Consider the following 22,248-nt stretch of genomic DNA (forward strand, 5'->3'; position numbering starts at 1 on the left):
AGAATAAACACACCAGTTTTGTTCTTGATAGGGTTCGACATCATCTTCGAGCAAGGGCCCTACCTTAGCGTACCGTGGATTGTATTACAAATACATTGAAACATCCTCAGGAGCCGTTGGAGACAAAGCAATACTGGAGAGTTCAAGGGGATTTCAAGGTACATCGATATATCGCTGTGTATTTAAAATATTCGAATTGTTTTTCATTATATTACTAAAGTGTATTCACATTGAGTTCTTTAAAGTCATGTTGGACATATTCTATTTAATGTTAGTGTATAGCGTAGAATGAAACTGATTTTAGCTACATGATCACAATTTGTCTGTCTATGTGCCTGTTTGTTGAAAGCCTTGTGCGAGTGCAACTTCAACAAAATGTTGCCCATAGCAACCTTGGCAATCAATCTTTCAGGTTTCGTAAATACAAATAATTAAAGGTAATATTTTCCTTTTCTCTGGATCGCACTTTTTACATAAGGAAAGAAGAAGAATAATGTAAGCTGTTTTTAGATCTTTTTAGGATTTAGAAGGTTTCCTTTAAAGCATTTAATAGATAGTTTGTTATCTTATTATTGATTTTTCAAATCAATTCCTCTGGAGTTAGAGAGGGTTCTTGCATAAATTTTAGATTTCATTACATGTGTATAATTATGAATACAAAGAAGAAAAATCATTTGTTGCAACAAAAGTAACGAACTGTAATCACAAGACGAAATCGATCAATTTCACATTTTTATTATGGATCATAAAAAATAAGCAGCAATATTTGTTTCTTAATTCTTTTATATACATTTATATAACATCATGCTTAAAAACATTTTTCTTTAGGGAGTTAAACGACAAATTAATCAATCCATTAGCGGCTTATAAAGGTGAAACTATATATATCTCGTTTGATGGTTCATCAATTAGCGTATCCCTTTTAAAGTTCCAGATCACGTATACGATGTGCAGTTTCATCGGTCATTTATATTCCCGTTTTTTCTATTTGCTGAAACTCACTGCCTAACGATGTACTACCACATATATGGGGCCACTATAAACACTCTCACCATCAGAACTCAGAAAGAAAACAACCCCGCTATAGACCGCTGGAAATTGTCGGGTAACCAAGGCGACGCCTGGCACCATCTGTCTGGAGTCAACCTTCCTTTGGACTCCCAAACAAAAGTAAGAAATTAATGGCAGCGACCAAAAAAAATTACGTTAATTATCACATACACGTGTACATATTGTTTTAATTTTATTCAACTTGATATTGTTTTCCCTGTCTTATTTAGGATTATCATAGAAGCTACCAGAGGATCTAGCTACACCGGGGACATTGCTATTGATTACGTTGAACTCTGGCCATTAGCATGTCTGTAGAAATAGTTGAGTCGAAACAAATAATCACAAGATTCTAATACATAGTCAAATACTGTAACATAATGTATAATATGTTATTTGAAATTGGCGTGCATGAACTCGTAGCGTTCTGTATATTAAGCCAATAATTTATTTTTCATAAAATATGAATCAACACCATAGTTCATCAAAAAAGACATTGGAAAAGTATATTTCATACTGCTTTGTCTGTGTTTTGAAAACGCCTGAGGATGACACAAATTGGAACTGTTGTATCATTAAATAAACTTATAAAGACAAATCTTATATATTTGTGTTTTTTTTGTTTCTAAGTCATTTATTATTTTTGTTCCTTAACGTTTTAAAATATTTCTTTTTTCATCAAAATACAAAAATTATATGAACATTTGAAGTTTTGTCAAACAGAACACACGAGGTTTCAACCCCCCCCCCCCCCCAAAAAAAAAAAAAAAAAATTCCTTATTTTGAATTTCGACAAGATACATCATATATTGTATAATCACATACAAACACTTTCTTTACAAAAAAAGAAACGTCTTCAATGAATTAATTTTTGATGAATAATGATAGAAATGTTATTTTTAATAAAAAATATAATTTTAAAACAATAAACATTTTACCGATTTCTTTGAAACAACTTCACATTATCTGTATTTTTATCTGTATGGCATACAACTTTGGTTTCAATAGTTTTACAACATAATCCTAAATCAAGCAGATAAACTAAATATAATCTTCTGTAAATTTGTCGTTACGGTACAAGTGATACAATGAAAACACTTAACAGATGATTTGTCTATACAGTAAATTATATTTCATATATTCGTTATAATCTCTTCTACAATCATTGATCGATATTAAAGTCTAAGGGGTTGTTATTTATTCCTTATTTAGGAATTTATGTAGTAAATATAAGGGACAGCGCAAAACTAAAATAAAAAGACAATTTAAAGTAGGCAAAGTTTGTAAGCATCGTGTACTCTCACCTTGATTCTTGACAATGCAGATTTAGGAATGAATTCAATGCAACAGAATTTATATGAGAAATTAAACATGTATTTATGATTGTATGCTGTCGATAGGATGGTTATGTTAAAACAAGCATAATTTTACAAACTGATTAATATACAGAATTCAAGCTTTAAAGCTTCCAAATTATAAGCGAAGGTAATTGAACAATTTAAGAGCGGTCGATTTAAAATTCAAGGGTTTTGCATCATTTAATACTTACTTCATCCTTTTTTATTATTACAACTTCAAATCAGGGATATATACTGGTAATCTTTTTCAAAACAATTTGTACTGAAAGACTTGCTATAGAGGTAAATCAATAGAGAATGAAGCTAAAAATCAAGATCTAGTAATTTACATTTTGAAAACCCGTCATTCTGAAATTGCTTTTCTGGTCAATTAGATAAAGAACAAAGCTTAAAAATCATGATGCCGTGCTTAATGATAGTTGTTTTGGTAAGCCAAATCTTGTGTATCAATGATACCAAGATTGGAATGCAACCATTACAAAGTCCGAACATGGATGCACGTGTATCAAATATTCATATCATTCTACCGTCTAGCGAGAGGATAATTAGTGTCCCATTTCAAGATTCGATTTCCTATGTCGTCATCATAGAATTATAAAATATTCATCACAAACATGCCTAAAATTTTCAAAACCATAAAAATTAAATCATTGAACGTTTAGTTATTCTGTAGATCATGGCACGGACATTTCTACTGGTATTGTTCTCTATATTTTACGGAACGGAACAATGTGAGAACTTCAGGTATACGAAAGACGTTTCTGCTCCGAATGCCATTCAAATAATCTCGAATGTATCTACGGAGTCCGTGGACCATCTCCGAGGTTCGTGCATCAGTGAATGTATGTCTAACATTGACTGTAACGCCATAGACGTCTGTGGGACGTATTGTCGTCTAATTCGAGGCTGGGACTCCTTGTACACCGAACAGAACGCGGCCACGACCTGCCAACGATTCCAAATTGTAAGGATATTATCATGCTAAGTGTGTCCAGGAGGGGGCATTTTTTATATAGAACCCCTGTCGTTTAACTACAATGTAGGCTATACATAAAGTGTATTCTGTTTAGGGAAGTTGATAATCCACTTTCAAAAGAGAATAATGTGGCCTAGTTTTTTGCAGTCCATATTTCACTTACGTAGATTTTAAGAAATGTTCAAGTTTTATAAATTTGTGAGCCCTTATTCTATACATAGTATGCATTATTAAGAAAAATGATTTTGTTAAAGAATATTTTGTGGAATAACCTAACAACGAGCAGGAAAATTCTTATCTCATGAATATTGATGAATCCAGAGTAGTAGATTAAGTGTAGATAGCTTTGTTTGCTGTTCTTTTGGATGATCAACTAAAATGGATCTTTTCTAAGATTTATCATTGCAAGTCTGACGTCACAACAGCATATTCTCTTGACCTTTATCCCTTGACGTTGAGACTAAAGATAATATATCCTTGCATAATTATTCTAGACTTTGCTCCAAAATAGAAACTTTACCTAAAACTTACGTAAATTTATTTTCTTCCTTTTTTAGGAATGTGCAGCGGGTCAATTTTACGACCGTGTGACTGAAACTTGCATTGCTCACGGTATGTACATGAAGCATAATTTTATCATTGAATTTTACTTTATTTCCGTTTCTATTATCATGATAATATGCAAAATTCAAATTTAATGCAGTATGTTTGAAAGATACATGTGGCGTATTTGGAGTAAAAAAAATTGAAATAAGTTTTAGTAAATATATAAATGTATCATGCTTCTTAAAATTAGACGTTTCACAAACTCTCGGCCCATAAAACATATTCTGTCTTCAGCTATTTGTCTGATGAATATTAATGTGATCCGCCATTTACAACACCACTTCGCATGAGTGCGGGAAAACCCAGCATTGAAAAAAGCTACGGAAGAACAGTTTAGAATATCGTTTTATATGTCTTGAATTAGATAAATCTTATTTTAGATGATCCCCGAAACATTAAAATCCCGATATCCATTAATGAAAAACGATATAAATTTTTCATTCTGCGTTATAAAGATGAAACACGATTTTTGCATCGACACGGTGAACGAAATAAAAACTCCTCTCCCTGAGGGAGGAATGTACTGAGAGTGCATGACTTATAAGGTATAGACACGGAACGCCTGGAACCACGAATCTGACTAGCAAAAACCCGACAACTTCAGGATGGAAACTTAAGATTAATTCGGCTTCAATTCCTATTCCATAAAATCTACACGGTCTCCGATGACAATATTCCCTTTGTTCCTATCCTTCTCTGTCTGTCTGTTTTTTCTTTGCTTACCAAATCTGTCAAACTTTACAGTCCATCCTTTTATCTCATCATCGCCATTGTTGTTGATAGACCCAGATGTATGTCATGTGACCCATTTCAGGTGGAGTTATTCACATCTTTTGCATTTTTACCGGCACGTAAAAATATAAAAATTAACATATTTTTATTTTATTTCTTGTATTTTTGTTATGCGATTGATTTATCAGCGTTATTTATTTGAAAGTCCTATCTTTAAATAAAGCAATGAAGCAAATAATCAGATATTGTTATTGTTATTAAAAAAACGCCACATACACCTTAAAACTTTTGTATCTGTGCCACTTTTCATTTTCAGTGATTCAGAGAATTTCCGATAGCAAACAATCACGGATATTAAATTCTTGATTGTTTGCTATCGGAAATCCTCTACGTAATTGTCACAATAAAATAATAAATCAAACAGATATCAATTAGATCATAACAATTACCAGATTTAGGGTATATACATGTATGTATGTAGTAAATTTTATAACCGCTCCATACCCGCTCCCTTTCCAAGTAAATTCTTGTCACCCATGTGCGCATTTCTGTGTTCTTGAAGATTACTGTGACTTCGAGGCTGACCCCGAAGTGTCTTGTTTTCTGACGGAGGATCAAACGGATGATGATGGTGACTGGATACGGAATACGGTACATTTTTTAACATGTTTTAGAGTCTGAAGTATTGCCGTATTTCATTTTAGATCTTGCTCCTATACTACATGTATTACTTATAACGTTAATTTTGTTACAACATGTAACTTTTTACTATCACTTGATTGATTGGTTACAGATTGTCAATAGAAATACTGTATGTCAGGTTGTTAAAGTTCATAGATGGCGAGGAGAAGCAATATTTCCGTAGACAGTCAGTAACAAACATACTAAAATTAATAAAAAAAAATGTCATCGACGACCAAAAACTTTTGTATACATTTTGGAATAAATTCAAGATTCCAATCAATCGAAAAGGTCGATGTAACGGTCGCCATATTATCGACTCTATATTCGCTATCCTCCGACTACAGAAAATATATCAAAGTCCTGTACAAAACAAAAATAAAATCAAAAGTGTCCATCAATGTCGAGCCTTCTAAAAACTTTAGCAACTGACAAACATGTACATGTATGTTCAGTCATGTATTTAGGTAAGGTTAGTACATGTAACAGACCTAATGATGTCTATAATAATAGTATATTTAAGTGTTTCTTACCCGTTTTTATTATAAAATGTTCATTAAGATGTAAGATTTAATTCTAATGCATATGTACATGCATGTAATCTTGTCAATGTGTGAAAGGTAATTTTTAGTACGCCGAAGAGAAAACCTCTGATTTTTTTCGTATATACTGTGATTTCATTAATATTTGTTGTATACCAATTTTCGTGGATTTCGTTGTTAAGGTTTTCCTTGGATTTAAATGTTCATTTAAGTGCAATTTCTACTATCAATGTGTATTGAGAGCGTTATTGGCCATGAATTTACGTATCCTTGGATTTGCGATTTTCACTTTCTGTAACTACGAAAATTGATATCCTTGAATATTAATGAAACCTCAGTATACCCTTTGGGATTTTTTTAATATAGTTGTAAGTGCATATTGATATTTTCACAATTAATCGTCCTTAATATTGAAGAATGCAATTTTCAAATTTAAAAAAATGCTCAAAGACGACAAAAGAGAAGTCATCGTAGATTTATTTTAGGGCCCGACAAGTACGCCCTCTACCGGACCAAATGCAGCCAAATTTGGAAGTTACTACAAATACATGAACGCCGCTGCTTTATCGAAGGCTGGTGACATGATAACACTTGTCAGTTCCAAGGCCTTCTCAGGTCAGTACACTGCAAGTCGGGGAGAGGAGGGGGGGGGGGGGGTCCAATTGTGTTAATTGTATGAAGTATGTTTTTCCTTTCGTTATATAGAATATAGACCCTTCCCCGGGATAACAAGGTATGTCGGAGACTCCATTTGTACTGTGCTCTGCACTACTGACATAGCAGTAGAATAAATTACCAATCTAATTAAAATTAGACCTTTCATCTCGCTCTCTGTTATATATGGATACCGCTCTTGAGCGATATCCATATATAACAGAGAGCGAGAGGAATAAATTACATGAGTATTCTTTTTTATTCGTAAGTAGACGAGTTTGTATCATTGAATCCTTAGGATTAATACACTGCAGAGCACAGTATCATTTTTTCATTAGACTTATAGCACAAAGATACATCAAAATAGAAAATGGAGTCTAAACCACGTAAAGTTTAGTTATGATAGATAGCATTATGTATAAATAGTATATAAGTCAAATTGGTGAAAAGATAGGAACATTTGGATAATGATTATGATTTTCAAAAATATAATTTGACAAAATTAATATGAACAATGGCACCAGGCAGTTTCAAACTCGTAAATCTGTGGTTGGTATTGAGATCGATACTTTAACGACTGAGCTTTACACAACTTTTTTTTTAATTGCTATCTTGGTACGTAGTGTCTTTATTAAAAGTTTCAGTCTTGATGGAGTGAGGTACATCATCTTCATCTTGGTCAAGACGGACTTGTAAAGCTACATGTATGCAGCTATTGTTGTGACAGGGTGAATAGTGAATAAAACACCGAGTTTCTCGGGGGAAAATATATAATAATAATACCACACCCTCCGAAATCCTTGATTTTTTTTTGGGGGGGGGGGGGTGGGGTTCAGGGTAATATGTATATTTTTTCTCATATGTGTAACAACAAATATGTATATTTTTTCTCATATATGTAACAACAGGATATTGTGCATATCAATTTAAGTATGGATATCACAAGCGCCAGTTTGTAACAGTGGTAACATTTTTATTACCAAATAAAATAATCTTTTCGCCAGTTTAATATCGATCAGAATCAATCAAAATAAAATCATACGAAAATCTCTTGCAGCACGATCATACTGCCTGACATTCTACTATCACATGTTCGGCAGCAAAATGGGAGGACTGACGGTTTCCACACAGAACGGAACTCAGTCAGCAGTAACCAAGTGGACGATGAGCGGAAACCAAGGCGACGTCTGGATACAAGTTCCCGGAATCGACCTCAAACTTGATCCTCAAACTAAGGTTCACCCATAATAGGATACATTGTGGAGTTCTCTGCATAATAAGACTAGTGAATTTAATTCTTTATGAGGTGCTTGATCTTTTAATTTGGATTTCAGATTTTGATCACGGCAATGCGTGATAAAGATGATGAAGGGGACATAGCGGTAGATCTGATTGAGCTGTGGCCATACCCCTGTTAGAATTGACTGAAAGTTGTTAAAAATGGTTGGTGGCGCCTTTTACACCAGGACCTTCAAAGCTGAGAGAGAGAGAGAGAGAGAGAGAGAGAGAGAGAGAGAGAGAGAGAGAGAGAGAGAGAAGGAGAGAGAGAGAGAGAGTTTTGACGAATTAAAAATATAATAAAAAAGAAGAAAACATGTGAATTAAATGTTCGCTTTCAAATCTGCTGTATAATTATTATTAGATGATATACTCTTATGCCACGCAATAAAAAAAAATCAAAAAAAAAAAAAAACCCGTAAAAGAATTTATCGTTACCATATATGTGTTCCAATAGCATTTGTAAATTACTATTGCGTTGTATAAATAATGATTTCTTAAAAGAAAATGTTTGGAATTAAATTTCTATTAGTGCAGTGTTAAATACATAACATGTAATAATTACTGGTTTCAAGCACCTGATGGCACCAAGCAAATGTAACAATTGTACGTATGCTAGTAAGTATAATAGGTCTGAATCAATTTAGTAAGCAGTGCCTACGCTCAAGGCTTTCATTATCCTAAATGTCTCTGAAATAAAAGAGTGGTACTTGCAGCACAGACTGAAACGAGGGGTGTCAATTTCGACAGTTACCCTCCAAAACAGACACTGTTTATTTTATTATTATTAATAATACTGAATGTCTTAATTTAATGAAAAATGTTACTGCTTTTATATAGAAATAAGGTGAATTCTACGGCGAACCGAATTTACGCGCATGTAACAATTCGTTGCAAGACCCGTTGCCAAGTGTGTTGCTAACGCTGAGGGTAATATTTATATAAAAGTGCCTGTTTGAGAGGGTAACTGTCGAAATTGACACCCCGAGAAAACCATTGTCAACCGACGCGAAGTGTGTTGCTAACGCTGAGGGTAATAGAACAGATTATCAACTGCGTCTAAACCAATCAGATTTCAGTATTTAACATGAAAGTATGATAAAATGGATTACCAACTGCGTCTAAACCAATCAGATTTCAGTATTTGACATGAAAGTATAATAAAAAATAATTGCATAGCTGTAATTAGAAAAAGAAAACAACAACATGATATATGCTCGACCGTGAAAAACATTGCCCTAGTGTGATCATAATTGTATTTACATGAAAAATCGCCACATGTTAGGGTATGCACATGTTTACATTTTTGTATACGAAAATGGTTACATGAAATTAGAATTTATTATTGCGTTTATAGCAAATATTTCGCACTGTTGAAAAAATGTTTCAATACATTAATCGATTGCTGTATATGATAAGTGTTCGAACATAACTTGTAATATAAAAATCTAACTTCATAGCAAATTAAATGAATTTTTTTTATGTGAACGTCTCCGGTATATCTTATATCAGAATTGCATGTATCAATGTATTGTTAAAGCAATTTTCCAAAAGAATGTTAAGTTTGGAAATAATATTTCTACGTGCAAACCATATTAATTGATATGACAATGGCATATATAGCACAGAGAGAGAGAGAGAGAGAGAGAGAGAGAGAGAGAGAGAGAGAGAGAGAGAGAGAGAGAGAGAGAGAGACTGGTGAGGAGAGAAGGTGACATTGAGAAAGGATTTAAAGCATATTGTTTTCCAAAGATAGCAAGCATAATGATTTCATTTTTAGCTCACCTGAACCAAGGTTCAAGTGAGCTATTCTGATCACTCGTTGTCAGTCCGTACGTCCGTCTGTCCGTCCGTCTGTCTGTCCGTCTGTCTGTCTGTCCGTCTGTAAACTTACACATTTTTTACTTCTCCAAAATCACTGGGCCAATTTTTACCAAACTTGGTACAAAGAATCTTTATGTAACGGGAATTCTAAATTGCTAAAGAAAAGTACTACACCTTTTTTAAAAAACTAAACCCATTTTAAAAGGGAGATAATTGCAAAACATTGAGTATAGGGTGTGTGTCTGTAAATTCTTCTAAAGAACCTCTGCACCAGAAATGCCAATATTTTCACAAAAGTTTGTATATATAGTGAAAATATAAATTGTAAAAATTATGACCCCCGGACCAAAACTGAGGCTCCTGGCGGGGTTCAAAGTTTAATATAGAAATGCAAAGGACGTTTTTTAAAAAATCTTCTTCTCAAGAACGATTGCAATAAAAATGACAATATTTACACAAAAGCTTGTATATATAGTAAAGATTCTAAATTGTAAACATAGTGAGCCCCGGACAAAAACTGGGGTCCCAGGCGGGGTTCAAAGTTTAAGATATATAGAAAAATGTTTAGATATCTTCTTCTCAAGAACTTACTGCAACCGTTCGAGATATAACTATGAATACATCCTTGGCCATTATCGATTCTAAATTGTTAAAATTGTTACCACCTGTTTAAGTGTTTTATACTGGGGCACCAAGAGGTGTTCAAAGTTTAACATAGAAATATATAGGAAACGTGTTTAAAAATCTTCTTCTCGCTAACATCCTCAAATAGTGTTGATTTAAAATTGTTAAAGCCAACCCCAAGACCAATACTGGGGCCCCAGATAGGTGTTCAAAGTTTAAAATGAAAATAGCATACCGTTATGCTATGAATTAGAATTTACAAGGAACTGTTGTTCAGGTGAGCAATGTAGCCCATGGGCCTCTTGTTTAAAAATAAAATTCTAAAACTATCGATTATCATCTGAAATCTAGAGGTAAAGTTGAATAATTTGTGAATAAAATATAAAGAAATTCTACTCTGAAACGTTTAAAAAAGCTATAGACTGCATGAAGTCTCCAGTATCATATTAGGTGATCCAGGAATTTTGTGACAAGGTGTGTTACGTACGGTACTGGTTGACATACAACTGTCATGTATGACACAACACTCATCAATTCATTTGCATTAACGAAACGGTATCTCAAGTCTGGCGTGAACTGAGCTATCTGGTTTTGGTTGATCTGATTACCACACTTAATTGTACATGTCAAACATTTATCAGACGAGTGCATGTATGGTTTGATTTGTACTGATGTCGCAGGCACGTAGCATCGGGGGGGGGGGGGGGACTGTCATCCCCCACTTTTTGGTGCAGGAAAGCTATTTCTTATAACATTAATAAAACTGAATTAACATGAAGGTATATTCACCCCCCCCCCTGTTTTTTATGGAGTTTTTTTTAGACTGTCATCCCCCACTTTTTGGTGCAGGAAAGCTATTTCTTATAACATTAATAAAACTGAATTAACATGAAGGTATATTCACCCCCCCCCCCTGTTTTTTATGGAGCCATGTAAAAAATTGAATTAAAGATAAGGAAATAAACAGTGAAATTGAAGTTGAAAGTATACCCCCTTCCGATAAGGATTTTTAGGATTTCGAAAGTAGCCTTTTTCCTTAGTTTCCTTATTTCCTTTTTTTAATCTGATCAATATTTTTGGGCCTATTTTTCTGACAACATTTTTTGGTCTGCCCCACCTTTTCCTCCTTTCTTTCCAAAACAAAGCGCGTGCATGTGTCGGTTATTATTATCGTGTTGTTCAGAGTCTCAGCTTAAATTAATCGATGTAAATCGGTATGAAAAGGATTAACATAATTTATCTGTTAGACGTTATCAACTTGTAATACAAGTTTTAAATTTCAATCAGGAAAAACTTACTACTGATATTTGACTTTCTTATCAGTGAAGCGTTATATGCACTGATGTATATGTGCATGTATTCTGATTGTAAATTTCCTTTATACATGTAGTACGGCAGATAAGAAACCGAAGAGAAAAAAAAGTACATATTTTTATCTAAAAAAAATCCCTTCCCAGGGATGTAAATTAGGCTTAATATCGGTTTTTATAATTAGTTCATTTTTTTTGGAACAAAATGATTTAAATTACGGTATTATAACCCCAGCGCATATGAATTTGCATCGATCACTTCTCCTTTTCTGGCGCGCCCTCAAAAGAAAAGAATCAATGTCAATAAACACAATTCAAACTGCACTTACATATAGTTAGAAATTTTGCTTTTTGATGATTTAATAATGCTATATTTTAAAGTAGTACATGTAAATTAAAACGAGGAAATTTTAATATAAATTGAAATTGTATTTTACGAATAAACCAAAGGGAATTTGGTCCGTGTTTTACGCCCTCTTTATTTAAAAAAAGTATTACCAAGATAACCATTATGAAAAGAGTAAGATATGCATTTTACTGATTGATTTGGAAGAAGAATCATTTGTAATTCTTAAAGGTCAAGGATTGGTCTCAACATTGCCTAAGTAAATATTAAGAGGGCTCGATGGTCGTGGCCAGTTTAAGACTATAATAGTCTCATATACAAGAAGAGCTCTATTTAAAAATATATTAGAAAAATATCAAAATTTAAAACATAAAATATATGGATTTTTTAAAATTAAATAATAGTTAATTTCTTCACAAATCATACCTTAAAATTTAAGTTAGATCTGATGGTTAGTTTTGTTGACCATCCAGCCTCATTAAGAGCATACATGTACTCACGGTAAAAATAAAAAAGAGCAGGTTTCCAGTCGTACACAAAGTCAAGTAGAACACCCATGTCAACATTTCATAAGTGACATTATCTTAATCATTCTTATCAAATACGATAAAGCGTTTTATTTCAAACTTTTGTGACATTGGTACATGTACCCAAAACGATGAATGATTGTTATAATGAAAGTTCGGCATGTGCAATTTTACATGTTAACTATATTCCCACGATTCAATACACAGCATTGGAGTTGAGAAAGTAAGAACTTGCGAGAAAAAAAAGGAATCTACAGTACATGTATATCCTCTCAATATATAAGTCCTCTATCGGGGGCGGCTTTATTATACATGTACATTATTTGCATGAAAGTGAAGGTGGTATGGAGATTTATCCCCCCTCCATTGAAAAATCATATTTGCCGCTGAAAATAAGGTTTTTCTCGGCAATATTCAGGATAAACAAAGAAAGGCCGCAATGAGACCGGCTGATAGAGAGAAAGAATTAATAGATGCACTGCGCCGTCGGTCACTGAAGCGACCTTGACCACTTACTGGAGCTGTTTGATATGCTGCAATAGTCTCATATTTATGTTAACTATTTTTCAATGTTAGAATAATTATGAGTAAGTATCTAAATTGTTTATATTGTATTTTGTTTTGTATTTTGCAAGTGCGCTCAGATATAGAATAAACCCACAATTTATTGGTATCTCTCCGCGAGCGCAGCTGAACGAGCTCTAAGAACCAGTGCGCGCGGGAAAAAGAACGAGCTAAACCTACAGATTCATTAAGAAAATTATTGGCAACATCCCATAATGCTCTCTAGTGCTCTCTCTCTCTCTCTCTGTCTCTCTCTCTGAAAAATTCTTCGATGTTAGTTTATCATCGTCAAAATACCACTTAGTTGACAATGATGCAAAATACCTTGCTGCGCTCGCCCCAACGGCAGCACCGTAAAACATTTTACTGTAGAACTTACGCTCTACACTTCATTATGATTCTAGCTTTATGTACATGTAACTTTGGGTATCATTTGAGGATTGAGTTAAAATGATTGTACATTAAACTCACATAGTTATTATGATCAACAAGGACCTTGACATTATACTTAGAGGGGGAAAAACCGTCATCACTTTGCAGTTCTTCGTTGATACTGAGGCGTTTCACACGGTTATAATAATATACATTAAATTATTAAATGTGTAGATAAAAAAAGATGTTTTGCACGTGTGTCAAACAAATTTATTCGACTTGTGCTTCCAAGTCAATATATGATATATCTAGAATATATGATATATTTATATTATTTTTAGCAAAACCCAATGACTAGACTAGAGAACTCATGGGATTTTTACATGCACATTTACCTATACATGTATGTAATACAATAATATTTTTGAGTGACGTTTGAAGCAAATTAAAAAAAAAGGGGGGGGGGTCTTATCGGCGTAAATCCCGGTATCGTTTTAGTACACAGTCTCTCTCAATAATGGAGAGAATCGATGTGAATCGCACGTGAGTAACCAACGATATGAAGGCAGAAGCACTAACTTGTCCGAAATCTTCAATAGCAAAAAAAGAAGGAAAGTAAAAAAATAATAAATAAAAAAAAAATATAAAAAAAAAATCAAAAAGAAAGCCCATTCTCGGGTTGAGGATTACCACGGTGCTTTGATATAATACTACTTAACCGGTTAATGATTTTTTTTTAAATCTCAAATTTTAAATCAGGGGTGTGGATCCCGGATTTGAAGTTAAAGAGGCCACCATTTGTAAACAGGGGGCTAAGGCGGCCTCTTGTTCAATGCCATAGTCTGATACACAGACATCACCATTGATGTTTTCTGTGATGTAGTGTGGTAGACCATGCAGTGCCTGTCCTCTGTTGTCTCTCTGTATGTTCTGTATTTCTGTCCCTGTCTTGTTGTACCTGGTGACTTTAGAAGGCTCTCCATCTTTTATCATCCCCACCAATATGTCCCCGTTGATGTGGGAGGAGTGTATACTGATTGGTTCCCAGTCTCCTGTTTTAATGAATTCAGTGATTGCATTATCCGGTGTTATCCTATTAATGACTTTGTTGCGTTTGTTTGTATAGATCAGATCCCCGTCCTGTGTGACTGTGTGGTAGCCAGATCCACAACTGGTTTTTGTCTTCTGTAGCTGATTCCCCTGTAGAACTGTTTGGACAAGGTAACCACGATGATCACTGACCCAGAGTCTGCCTGATTTACCCAGTGATATATGATATAACCAGTCAACACCTGGTACTGTGTACTCCCTGACCTTGGTGACAGAGGGATACAGAGACAGTGTTTGTTTCATGTCAGATTTCTCTCTGTCTTGTTTCCTCTGTTTTCCTGTAGGTTTCTTTGTAGAGGAAGTCTCCATGGGTTTAATTTTTCGGTTTTCTGCTTTTGTGTTGGGAACAGTTATTCTACCCAGCAGTTTGGCGACATCTTCCTTGCTATGCTATGTAAATACGGGTGGGACTGGTTTGGATGTCTCTGGTATGGGTCGAATTTTAAGGCTTTTTGATTTGAGAGATAATGTTAAATGTTCTATTTTTGAGGGAGATAGGTAACCATAATATGTTTGGATTAAATCATTAAGATAGTTGATGAAGTCATCTATTTCTTGGTTTTGACCGTTTAATGTTTCTAATAATGACTGTTCTATTTTGTTGACTTGTTCTATATTATCTGATGTGACTGCATCTACCATTCTTTTCACAGACTCAGCTTCAGCCTTCATTGCTGTTCTTATACCTTCCATGATCTTCTTTATTTCTGTGACATCTCCAGCAATTTCTATTTTCACGTCTTGAGAAACTGGCTCAAAATAATTTCGAATTTTGTCAATTTCCTCTTGATATTGCGATACCTTTTCAGCAAAGACAATTTCTAGATCAGTAAATACGTGGACGCGGTGTTCTTTTGTGGCTGTGCATTTAGAACAAATGGGAATCTGGCATTCCTCACAGAGAAGTTCTATGTCTTTTGTGGGGTGGATCTTGCATTTCTCTACAGGAATTCGACGTTTGCGTTGTTTATAATGGACAACTTCATGATTCTTAGTTTTCTTATTCTTCTGATGTTCATCTCTGCATTGTTCACACATTGGTTGGTGACAGTCATTGCAGTAAAACTGACAGTTCTTCTCACAGTATTCAGTGCCACACACCAAATAATGCTGGGCGTCGGGTGGTGCTAGGGATTCAGATAATGCCATCTGGAATGGTAAAAGTGCATATAAGTTATTAATTGTATTTGTTATCAAAAATCATTTACAACACTGAATATAAGACCAATCCACTCCCTTTCCCCCTACACACATACAGGTACTCAAATTGATATGTTTGTATTGAGAAATATTTACATTTTCAACTGTCTTTAATTGTCTGTGAAAACATTACGAATCAATGATGAACCCTAAAACCCAATAACTTCATAAAACATGAGTGGCACTAAATGGGCGTGTCTTATAGTACAACCGAAAAACGGTATTGGCTGCGCCGCGTAGTATTACAAAGCATATGCTACATAAAAAATAGTGGTTTTAAAATAAAGTTGTTTTAAAGTGTACAAATTGGAAATAATATAAATATTAGTAATAAGAAATCATTCTTTGAATATTATGAAGGGATAATTTTGGTCGGAGCGTGGTCAAATCTATTATAAACCCCTTCGGGCTTTATTTGATTTAAATACGCTCCGACCGAAATTATCACCTCATAATACTCAAAGAACGATTCCGTATTCCTAAATAATCTTCTGAATCAGCAGATACATATAGGAATTATGGCATTCCGGTATACGCTGTAATGTCACACTTTGAGGTAGAGGGAATTTATTGGTCCATTCCGTATTATCAACTTATCTATATATCTTTGTTATGTACATGGCGGAATCCGGAATTTTTAGTGTACATGTCCTAATATTTATATAATAATGAGCAGAAAATATAATGCCGGTATATTATAAGGTAAATTGCTACCCTTTACAAATCAATTATTTGTTTACATCAAAAACTGTCAATTATCAGGTCTAGGCAACCTCCGTTTTTGGAGGATAGATTTTATCCTCCAAAATTGGAGGATAGTTGTTTGCGCCCCCTGGTGGATCTTTTCAGATGAAGGGCAATTAACTCTGTTTTTACAAAGGGAGTTAACTATGAATAAAATATAATTATTATACAATAAAAATATCACCTTATTTAGCTATCAATAATTATATTTATTGATAATATTTAATAGATATTTAAGTTTAAATAATTGCAGGGCTGATTTTAAAGAAAAATATCTTATGTGAAGACTCTCACATTTTTTTCAATATTCAGGATAATTGATATCTATAAATGGTATCATTTTGATTAATAAAATTTAACAATGTCTTTTTGTGTGAAGGGATTAAATTTAAATGATACTTTATAACCTGTGAATTAATTAGAATAAGTCTTGCTACAAAGTCCCTAAGGTATATGCAAACATTTACTTTGTACATGTACAATATAGCAGATCAAGATATCTATTATGTGTGCCTAAACGTGAATGAACTCATTAATGTTTTAATGAGGAAGAAACATCACTATTTTGTGATTTTTATTAAATGAAACAGATGTAAATAGTATATGTCATTTGTAAAACTGAACACAGGAAGTACACACTTTCAAAGCATATTGTGAAAATACTATACATAGAATTTCAAATCGCCGCATACAATAATTAGTTTATTTCCTTAACTTTAATTCCCATACGGTCTGGTGCTTGCATGTTCTCATTAATGATATGCAAGAAGCCTTTGAAATATACCCATGCTATCCTCCAAAAATGGGGGATAATTTCACCCACAATGCAAAGTGACTTTCTATATATGGTAAAAATCAAAGCCATCTTGAAATTGAGCTATCCTCAAAAAACGGAGGTTGTCTAGATCTGATTATACTTGCTTTATTAACAAGTGCAAAACAAATCGAAAAATAAAATTGGATATCTGACCATGGCACTATATAACTATCAAAATGGCCACTATTTTAGGTTTAGTCTAGTACAATGTTAAATGATAATATTACATACATATATAAAAATAATAATGTTGAACTACGCTAGAAAATATGTCAACTTCTGTACCGTCATGAGAAATATATCCTATGATTTTTCTATTGTATCAAACAAAATTATTTTAACTTACTGTAAAGTCTGTAGCAAGGAAACCCGGTGACGCCTTCAGCTAGCTAGAGATCAGAGTGAGAAAATACGATACTTCCTTGTTGAGCTAAAATTAGATTTAAACCTTTCTCATCTACATTTTTTTATAGAGGGTTTTAATTGTTTGTGACGAGCCAACCCGTACGGACGAGTATAAAGAGAGATTTCTCTTTTAATCAGCAGGCACGTTGCATCGGGGGGGGGGGGGAGGAGGAGGAAAGATTTTTTTTAAATTTACATACAAAAAATTGAATGAACATGGAGTCCCCATTTCCAAATGTTTATGGGGCTATGTAAAAATTCAATTGAAAATAAGGATTCCGAAGTGAACAGTGAAATTGAAGTTATACATGTAGGTAACCCCCCCCCCCCAACGGATTAGGATTTTTAGGATTTTGCTTGTGAAGATTTTTTTTGGATGAGTCTGCCCCCCCCCCCCCTCTCTACTTTCAAAAGAATCATCAGTAATTTATTTAATAATTAAAGCAATATGAGCTGTTTTTTAGAATTTTATTTTGCTGCGAAAACCTGCTAGTAAATATGATGAGTCTGCATGTAAATTAAACTCATATGATAAATAAGATTTGAAAAAATCATTAATCTTCGGAATATATAGGAGATCAACTTTTGCACATGTTGACACATCTTCGCTAGCCAAGGGTTTACAATCCACTCTGCTAGAGGAGCAGAGTGGATCGTTAACCCTTGGCTAGGGAAGATGAGGATGACAATAATTCAATTTTGCTTCATTGAAGGCTTCTTTACGGCTTTTCCAATAAAAATATGGCAAACAGAACCATAAAACCATGATATTTTTGTAATTTTAGTAGAAAATAACAAAAATCAGCATGAAAATTGCAGCTCATATTGCTTTAAATATCCGTAAACCAAGTATAATTACTATTTATAAGAATACATAAAAATTAGATGTAATGCTATGAGAATTAATAAAATTATTGTTTTGTATATTGAAGTAAAATACCTTCTGTAAATATAACTAAAGGTACATGTACAATGTATTAGTATACTGGCGTCTCTGCAAACTGATAACATGTAATACCATATACATGTACACGTATACTAACTGCACGTTCACACATAATTAAGTGCGAAAACGTCTGAAAATACATTACTTACATGTATATATTTATGATTATAACTAAATGTCATTAAGAAAAGTGGCCCGTGAGAAAAGATCATTTATTAATTTAAATAGAACGCAAGTTATGTAAAATTATATTGTGAATGATTAGATATGAACTATTACTCCAATTTTCGTAGCAGTGAGTGCTAACCAATCGTTCAAACAAACAGGGCAAAAAGATCTTGCTTTCGACAAATGCAACCTATAGCGCGCTTGTAGATCACCACATGGTCATATAAATGGACGTAAAATACAGTTAATCAAATGAACATCTCCACTACATACCGGTATTCAATTTCTTTTTTTTCCAATTGAGGGCCCTCAAGGGGCAACATTGGAGATTGTACATTCAACATCGAATGTACATAAAACATTCAATACACATATATAAGAGGGAAAGAGTTTGATGATTGAAAGAGCTAGGACAGACATGAACATTTAATTAGTATATATAATTATGTCTGTTTCTATACACTCAATACAATGTCTTCTTTATATTTATGTTAAACACCATACATAATTATGTCAAAATACAAATATACATACAAATCTGAAATAGTTTATCATATGATTGAAAGGTTAAAAACCAATAGTTGACTAAGAATAACAAATTAAGGCAATGCATTTTGTAACAATATACCAAGAGAGTTTAATATATCTAATTCTTCACAGTTTAAAATCCAAAATAATTTTTGTTTATCTTGCAAACGAGTAAAATGTTTTGCTTTAGATGAAATTATATCAAATAGTTCCTCTTTTTTTCGTAAATTTGCTACATACTAGTAATTCCATAAACTAAGTTCATTTTATACAATACTTTTCTATTTGCCTAGTGGATATACAGTGTCTATGGAGTTTCATACACACCCCATCATACGGCTTTCCCGAACGTGTATTATAAGTGTATATGAAGTATTAATATTAAGTCAAATTGATATGCAACTTTGGAAAGAAAATATGATTTTCAAAAAGTGTTTTGGACAAAATTAACATAAACAATGGCATCTGGAAGTTTCAAACTCTTGATCTTCGGTTCATAAGATTAATACTTTTATCACTAATTAACAAAGCTTCTTTTTAAAAAAAATGCTATCTTGGGACGAGGTGTCTCTTTTTAGACAACAAGTCTTGATGGAATGAGATATATTGATCACATTGGTCAAGCTAGTCACGTGACAGAATAGCAGCAAGTAGCTCTACGGAGAAGTTAGGTTTGACATATTGTAGACATCTAAGGAATGTCAAACCAACTTTTTCCGGACTTGTTAAGCTACAGATTCACGGCTAAATCTACCATTATGACAAAGTGAATAAAATACAGAGTTTCTTGGGAAACATATACATTAAAGTGCACCACACCGTTCAAAAGCCTCAGGGAGTTTTTTTTGTGGCGGGCGGTTAATATCTATATTGTTCTCACATATGTCAACATTGTCCATTCTTTTTCTGTACAGACATCACAAGCGCTATTATGTGACGATAGTAACATTCTTATTATCAAAAAAAGCTGGTTTAGTAACGATCAAATTAAATCAGAATGAAATCATTTGAAAATATATTGCAGCACGATCATATTGCTTGACATTCTACTATCACATGTTGGGGTCCAATATGGGGGATCTGAAAATTTTCACACAGAACGGAACTCAGTCAGCAGTAGAAAAATGGTCGACGTGCGGAAACCAGGGCAACGTCTAGATAAAAGTTCCTGGAATCGACCTCAAACTAGATCCCCAAACTAAGGAATAAATTTGGAGTTCTCTGCGTACTAAAACTTGTGAATTAAATTCTTTATGAGGTGCTTGATCTTTTTTTTTATTGGATTTCAGATTTTGATCACGGCAAGGCGAGATAACGGAGGTGCAGGCGAAATAGCGTTAGATCTGCTTGAGAGAGAGAGAGAGAGAGAGAGAGAGAGAGAGAGAGAGAGAGAGAGAGAGAGAGAGAGAGAGAGAGAGAGAGAGAGAGAGAGAGAGAGAGAGAGACTGAATGTTGGTGAGGAGAGAAAGTGAAATTAAGAAAGGATTTGTCTTCCAAATACAGCAAAGAATAATGATTTTATTTTTTAAAAATAAAATTATAAAACTATTGATTATCATCTGAAACCTGAGGTACAGTTGAATAGTTTATGAATAAGATATGAAGAAATTCCACTCTGAAACGTATTAAACAGCTACAGACTACATGAAGTCTCCAGTATCATAGGTGATCCAGGAATGTTGTGACAGGGTGCGTTACGTACTGCTTGACGTTCAACACTCATTGATTTATTTGCATTGACGAAACCGTATCTCAAGTGTGGCGTGAACTGAGCTATCTGGTTTTGGTTGACCTGATTGCCACATTAATTGTTCACGTCAAACATTTATCTGACGAGTGCACGTATGTTGTGATTTGTACTAATGTCGCACGTAGCATCAAGAGGGACCGGGGGGAGGGGGCTGTCGCCCCCCCCCCCCCCCACACTTTTTTGGCGCAGGAAAGATATAAATTTACATTAAAAAAAAGAATTAACGTGGAGGTGCCTCCCCTTCCCCTTTTTATGGGGCCATGTAAAAAATATTGAATTAAAGATAAGGAAATAAACAGAGAAATATAGTATAGTATAGTATAAAGTATAACCCACCCACACACCAACCAACCCCCCCCCCCCTCTCCGGACTAGGATTTTTTAGGATTTTGAAAGTAGCCTATATTCTTTTTTCCTTTTTATCTTATCAATATGTTTTGGTCTGCTGTCATGTTGTAAATTTTTACCGGGTGGCAGTAAATACAACATTTACAACCACATGGGCCAATCCCGTTTTAACATTAATTTCAATGTAACCATACATGTAAATAAAGAAAGGGGTCGAACTCTGACCCAGATAAATAACTACCAGCTCGCTTCAAAAGCCTAATAAATCAATTAATTTTTAAAAACCCTCGCAATATGTATGTATTTTACAAAAAAGTAATGTTTGAGATACACTCATGCCGAATTTCAAGTTGATGGGTCTTAAGATAGCGGAGATTTACGTCATTATTCTCTCGAAGTCGCCAGTTTATTTTTACTCGGACATTTACCGGTCCAGGGCTCACGATGGGATTATGCCTATGACGACAGCAGTATTGCAACAAGTCGAGAAATATTCGCACTAATCTTTTAAAATCTTACATCATACGCAAGGTACTTACATACAAAAACTCCGATAAAATTCCTTAAATACTCTCCATACTGAACTTTTATTCTGAACCACATTGACTTCGGACAGGGCCAGCCATTTTGACGCCTTCGAGAAAGACTGATTCTGATTGGCCCACCAGGAATATTAACCAATGGAATTGAGTTTAACATTAGCTATCACAATGGCCGGTCTGGTCAGAAGTTGATGTATCTTCAGAGTAAAAGTTCGGTTTGGAGAGTATTTAAGGAATTTTATCGGA

The 22,248-nt window shown here is 34.0% G+C and overlaps 3 protein-coding genes across 3 annotated transcripts; 1 reads left to right on the plus strand and 2 right to left on the minus strand.

Moving 5' to 3' along the window:
• The first annotated feature begins 2,961 nt into the window (after positions 1-2,961).
• On the plus strand, positions 2,962-8,142 carry LOC136274799 (MAM domain-containing glycosylphosphatidylinositol anchor protein 1-like). Its single transcript, XM_066082452.1, has 6 exons — positions 2,962-3,372; positions 3,942-3,996; positions 5,285-5,373; positions 6,431-6,560; positions 7,657-7,835; positions 7,934-8,142. The coding sequence occupies exons 1-6, from the start codon at positions 3,085-3,087 to the stop codon at positions 8,015-8,017; spliced, it is 825 nt and encodes a 274-aa protein (XP_065938524.1). The 5' UTR covers positions 2,962-3,084; the 3' UTR covers positions 8,018-8,142.
• A 5,755-nt stretch (positions 8,143-13,897) lies between these two features.
• LOC136274793 (uncharacterized) lies at positions 13,898-17,746 on the minus strand. Its single transcript, XM_066082436.1, has 2 exons — positions 17,662-17,746; positions 13,898-15,703 (listed from the first exon to the last, which is right to left on the minus strand). Exon 2 carries the CDS (start codon positions 14,861-14,863, stop codon positions 14,195-14,197), a length of 669 nt encoding a protein of 222 aa, XP_065938508.1. The 5' UTR covers positions 14,864-15,703; positions 17,662-17,746; the 3' UTR covers positions 13,898-14,194.
• On the minus strand, positions 14,945-15,703 carry LOC136275071 (E3 ubiquitin-protein ligase TRIM45-like). Its single transcript, XM_066083359.1, has one exon. It carries the CDS (start codon positions 15,701-15,703, stop codon positions 14,945-14,947), a length of 759 nt encoding a protein of 252 aa, XP_065939431.1.
• Positions 17,747-22,248: the final 4,502 nt, after the last annotated feature.

Source organism: Magallana gigas, chromosome 4, assembly GCF_963853765.1.
Source record: "Magallana gigas chromosome 4, xbMagGiga1.1, whole genome shotgun sequence".
Classification (NCBI taxonomy): Eukaryota; Metazoa; Mollusca; class Bivalvia; order Ostreida; family Ostreidae; genus Magallana; species Magallana gigas.

Coding starts and splice junctions, on each gene's coding strand:
- LOC136275071 (XM_066083359.1), bottom strand. CDS start 15,703: ATGGCATTATCTGAATCCCTAGCACCACCCGACGCCCAGCATTATTTG.
- LOC136274799 (XM_066082452.1), top strand. CDS start 3,085: ATGGCACGGACATTTCTACTGGTATTGTTCTCTATATTTTACGGAACG. Junction 3,997..5,284: donor TGAAACTTGCATTGCTCACG/GTATGTACATGA, acceptor GTGTTCTTGAAG/ATTACTGTGACTTCGAGGCT. Junction 6,561..7,656: donor CAGTTCCAAGGCCTTCTCAG/GTCAGTACACTG, acceptor AATCTCTTGCAG/CACGATCATACTGCCTGACA.
- LOC136274793 (XM_066082436.1), bottom strand. CDS start 14,863: ATGGAGACTTCCTCTACAAAGAAACCTACAGGAAAACAGAGGAAACAA.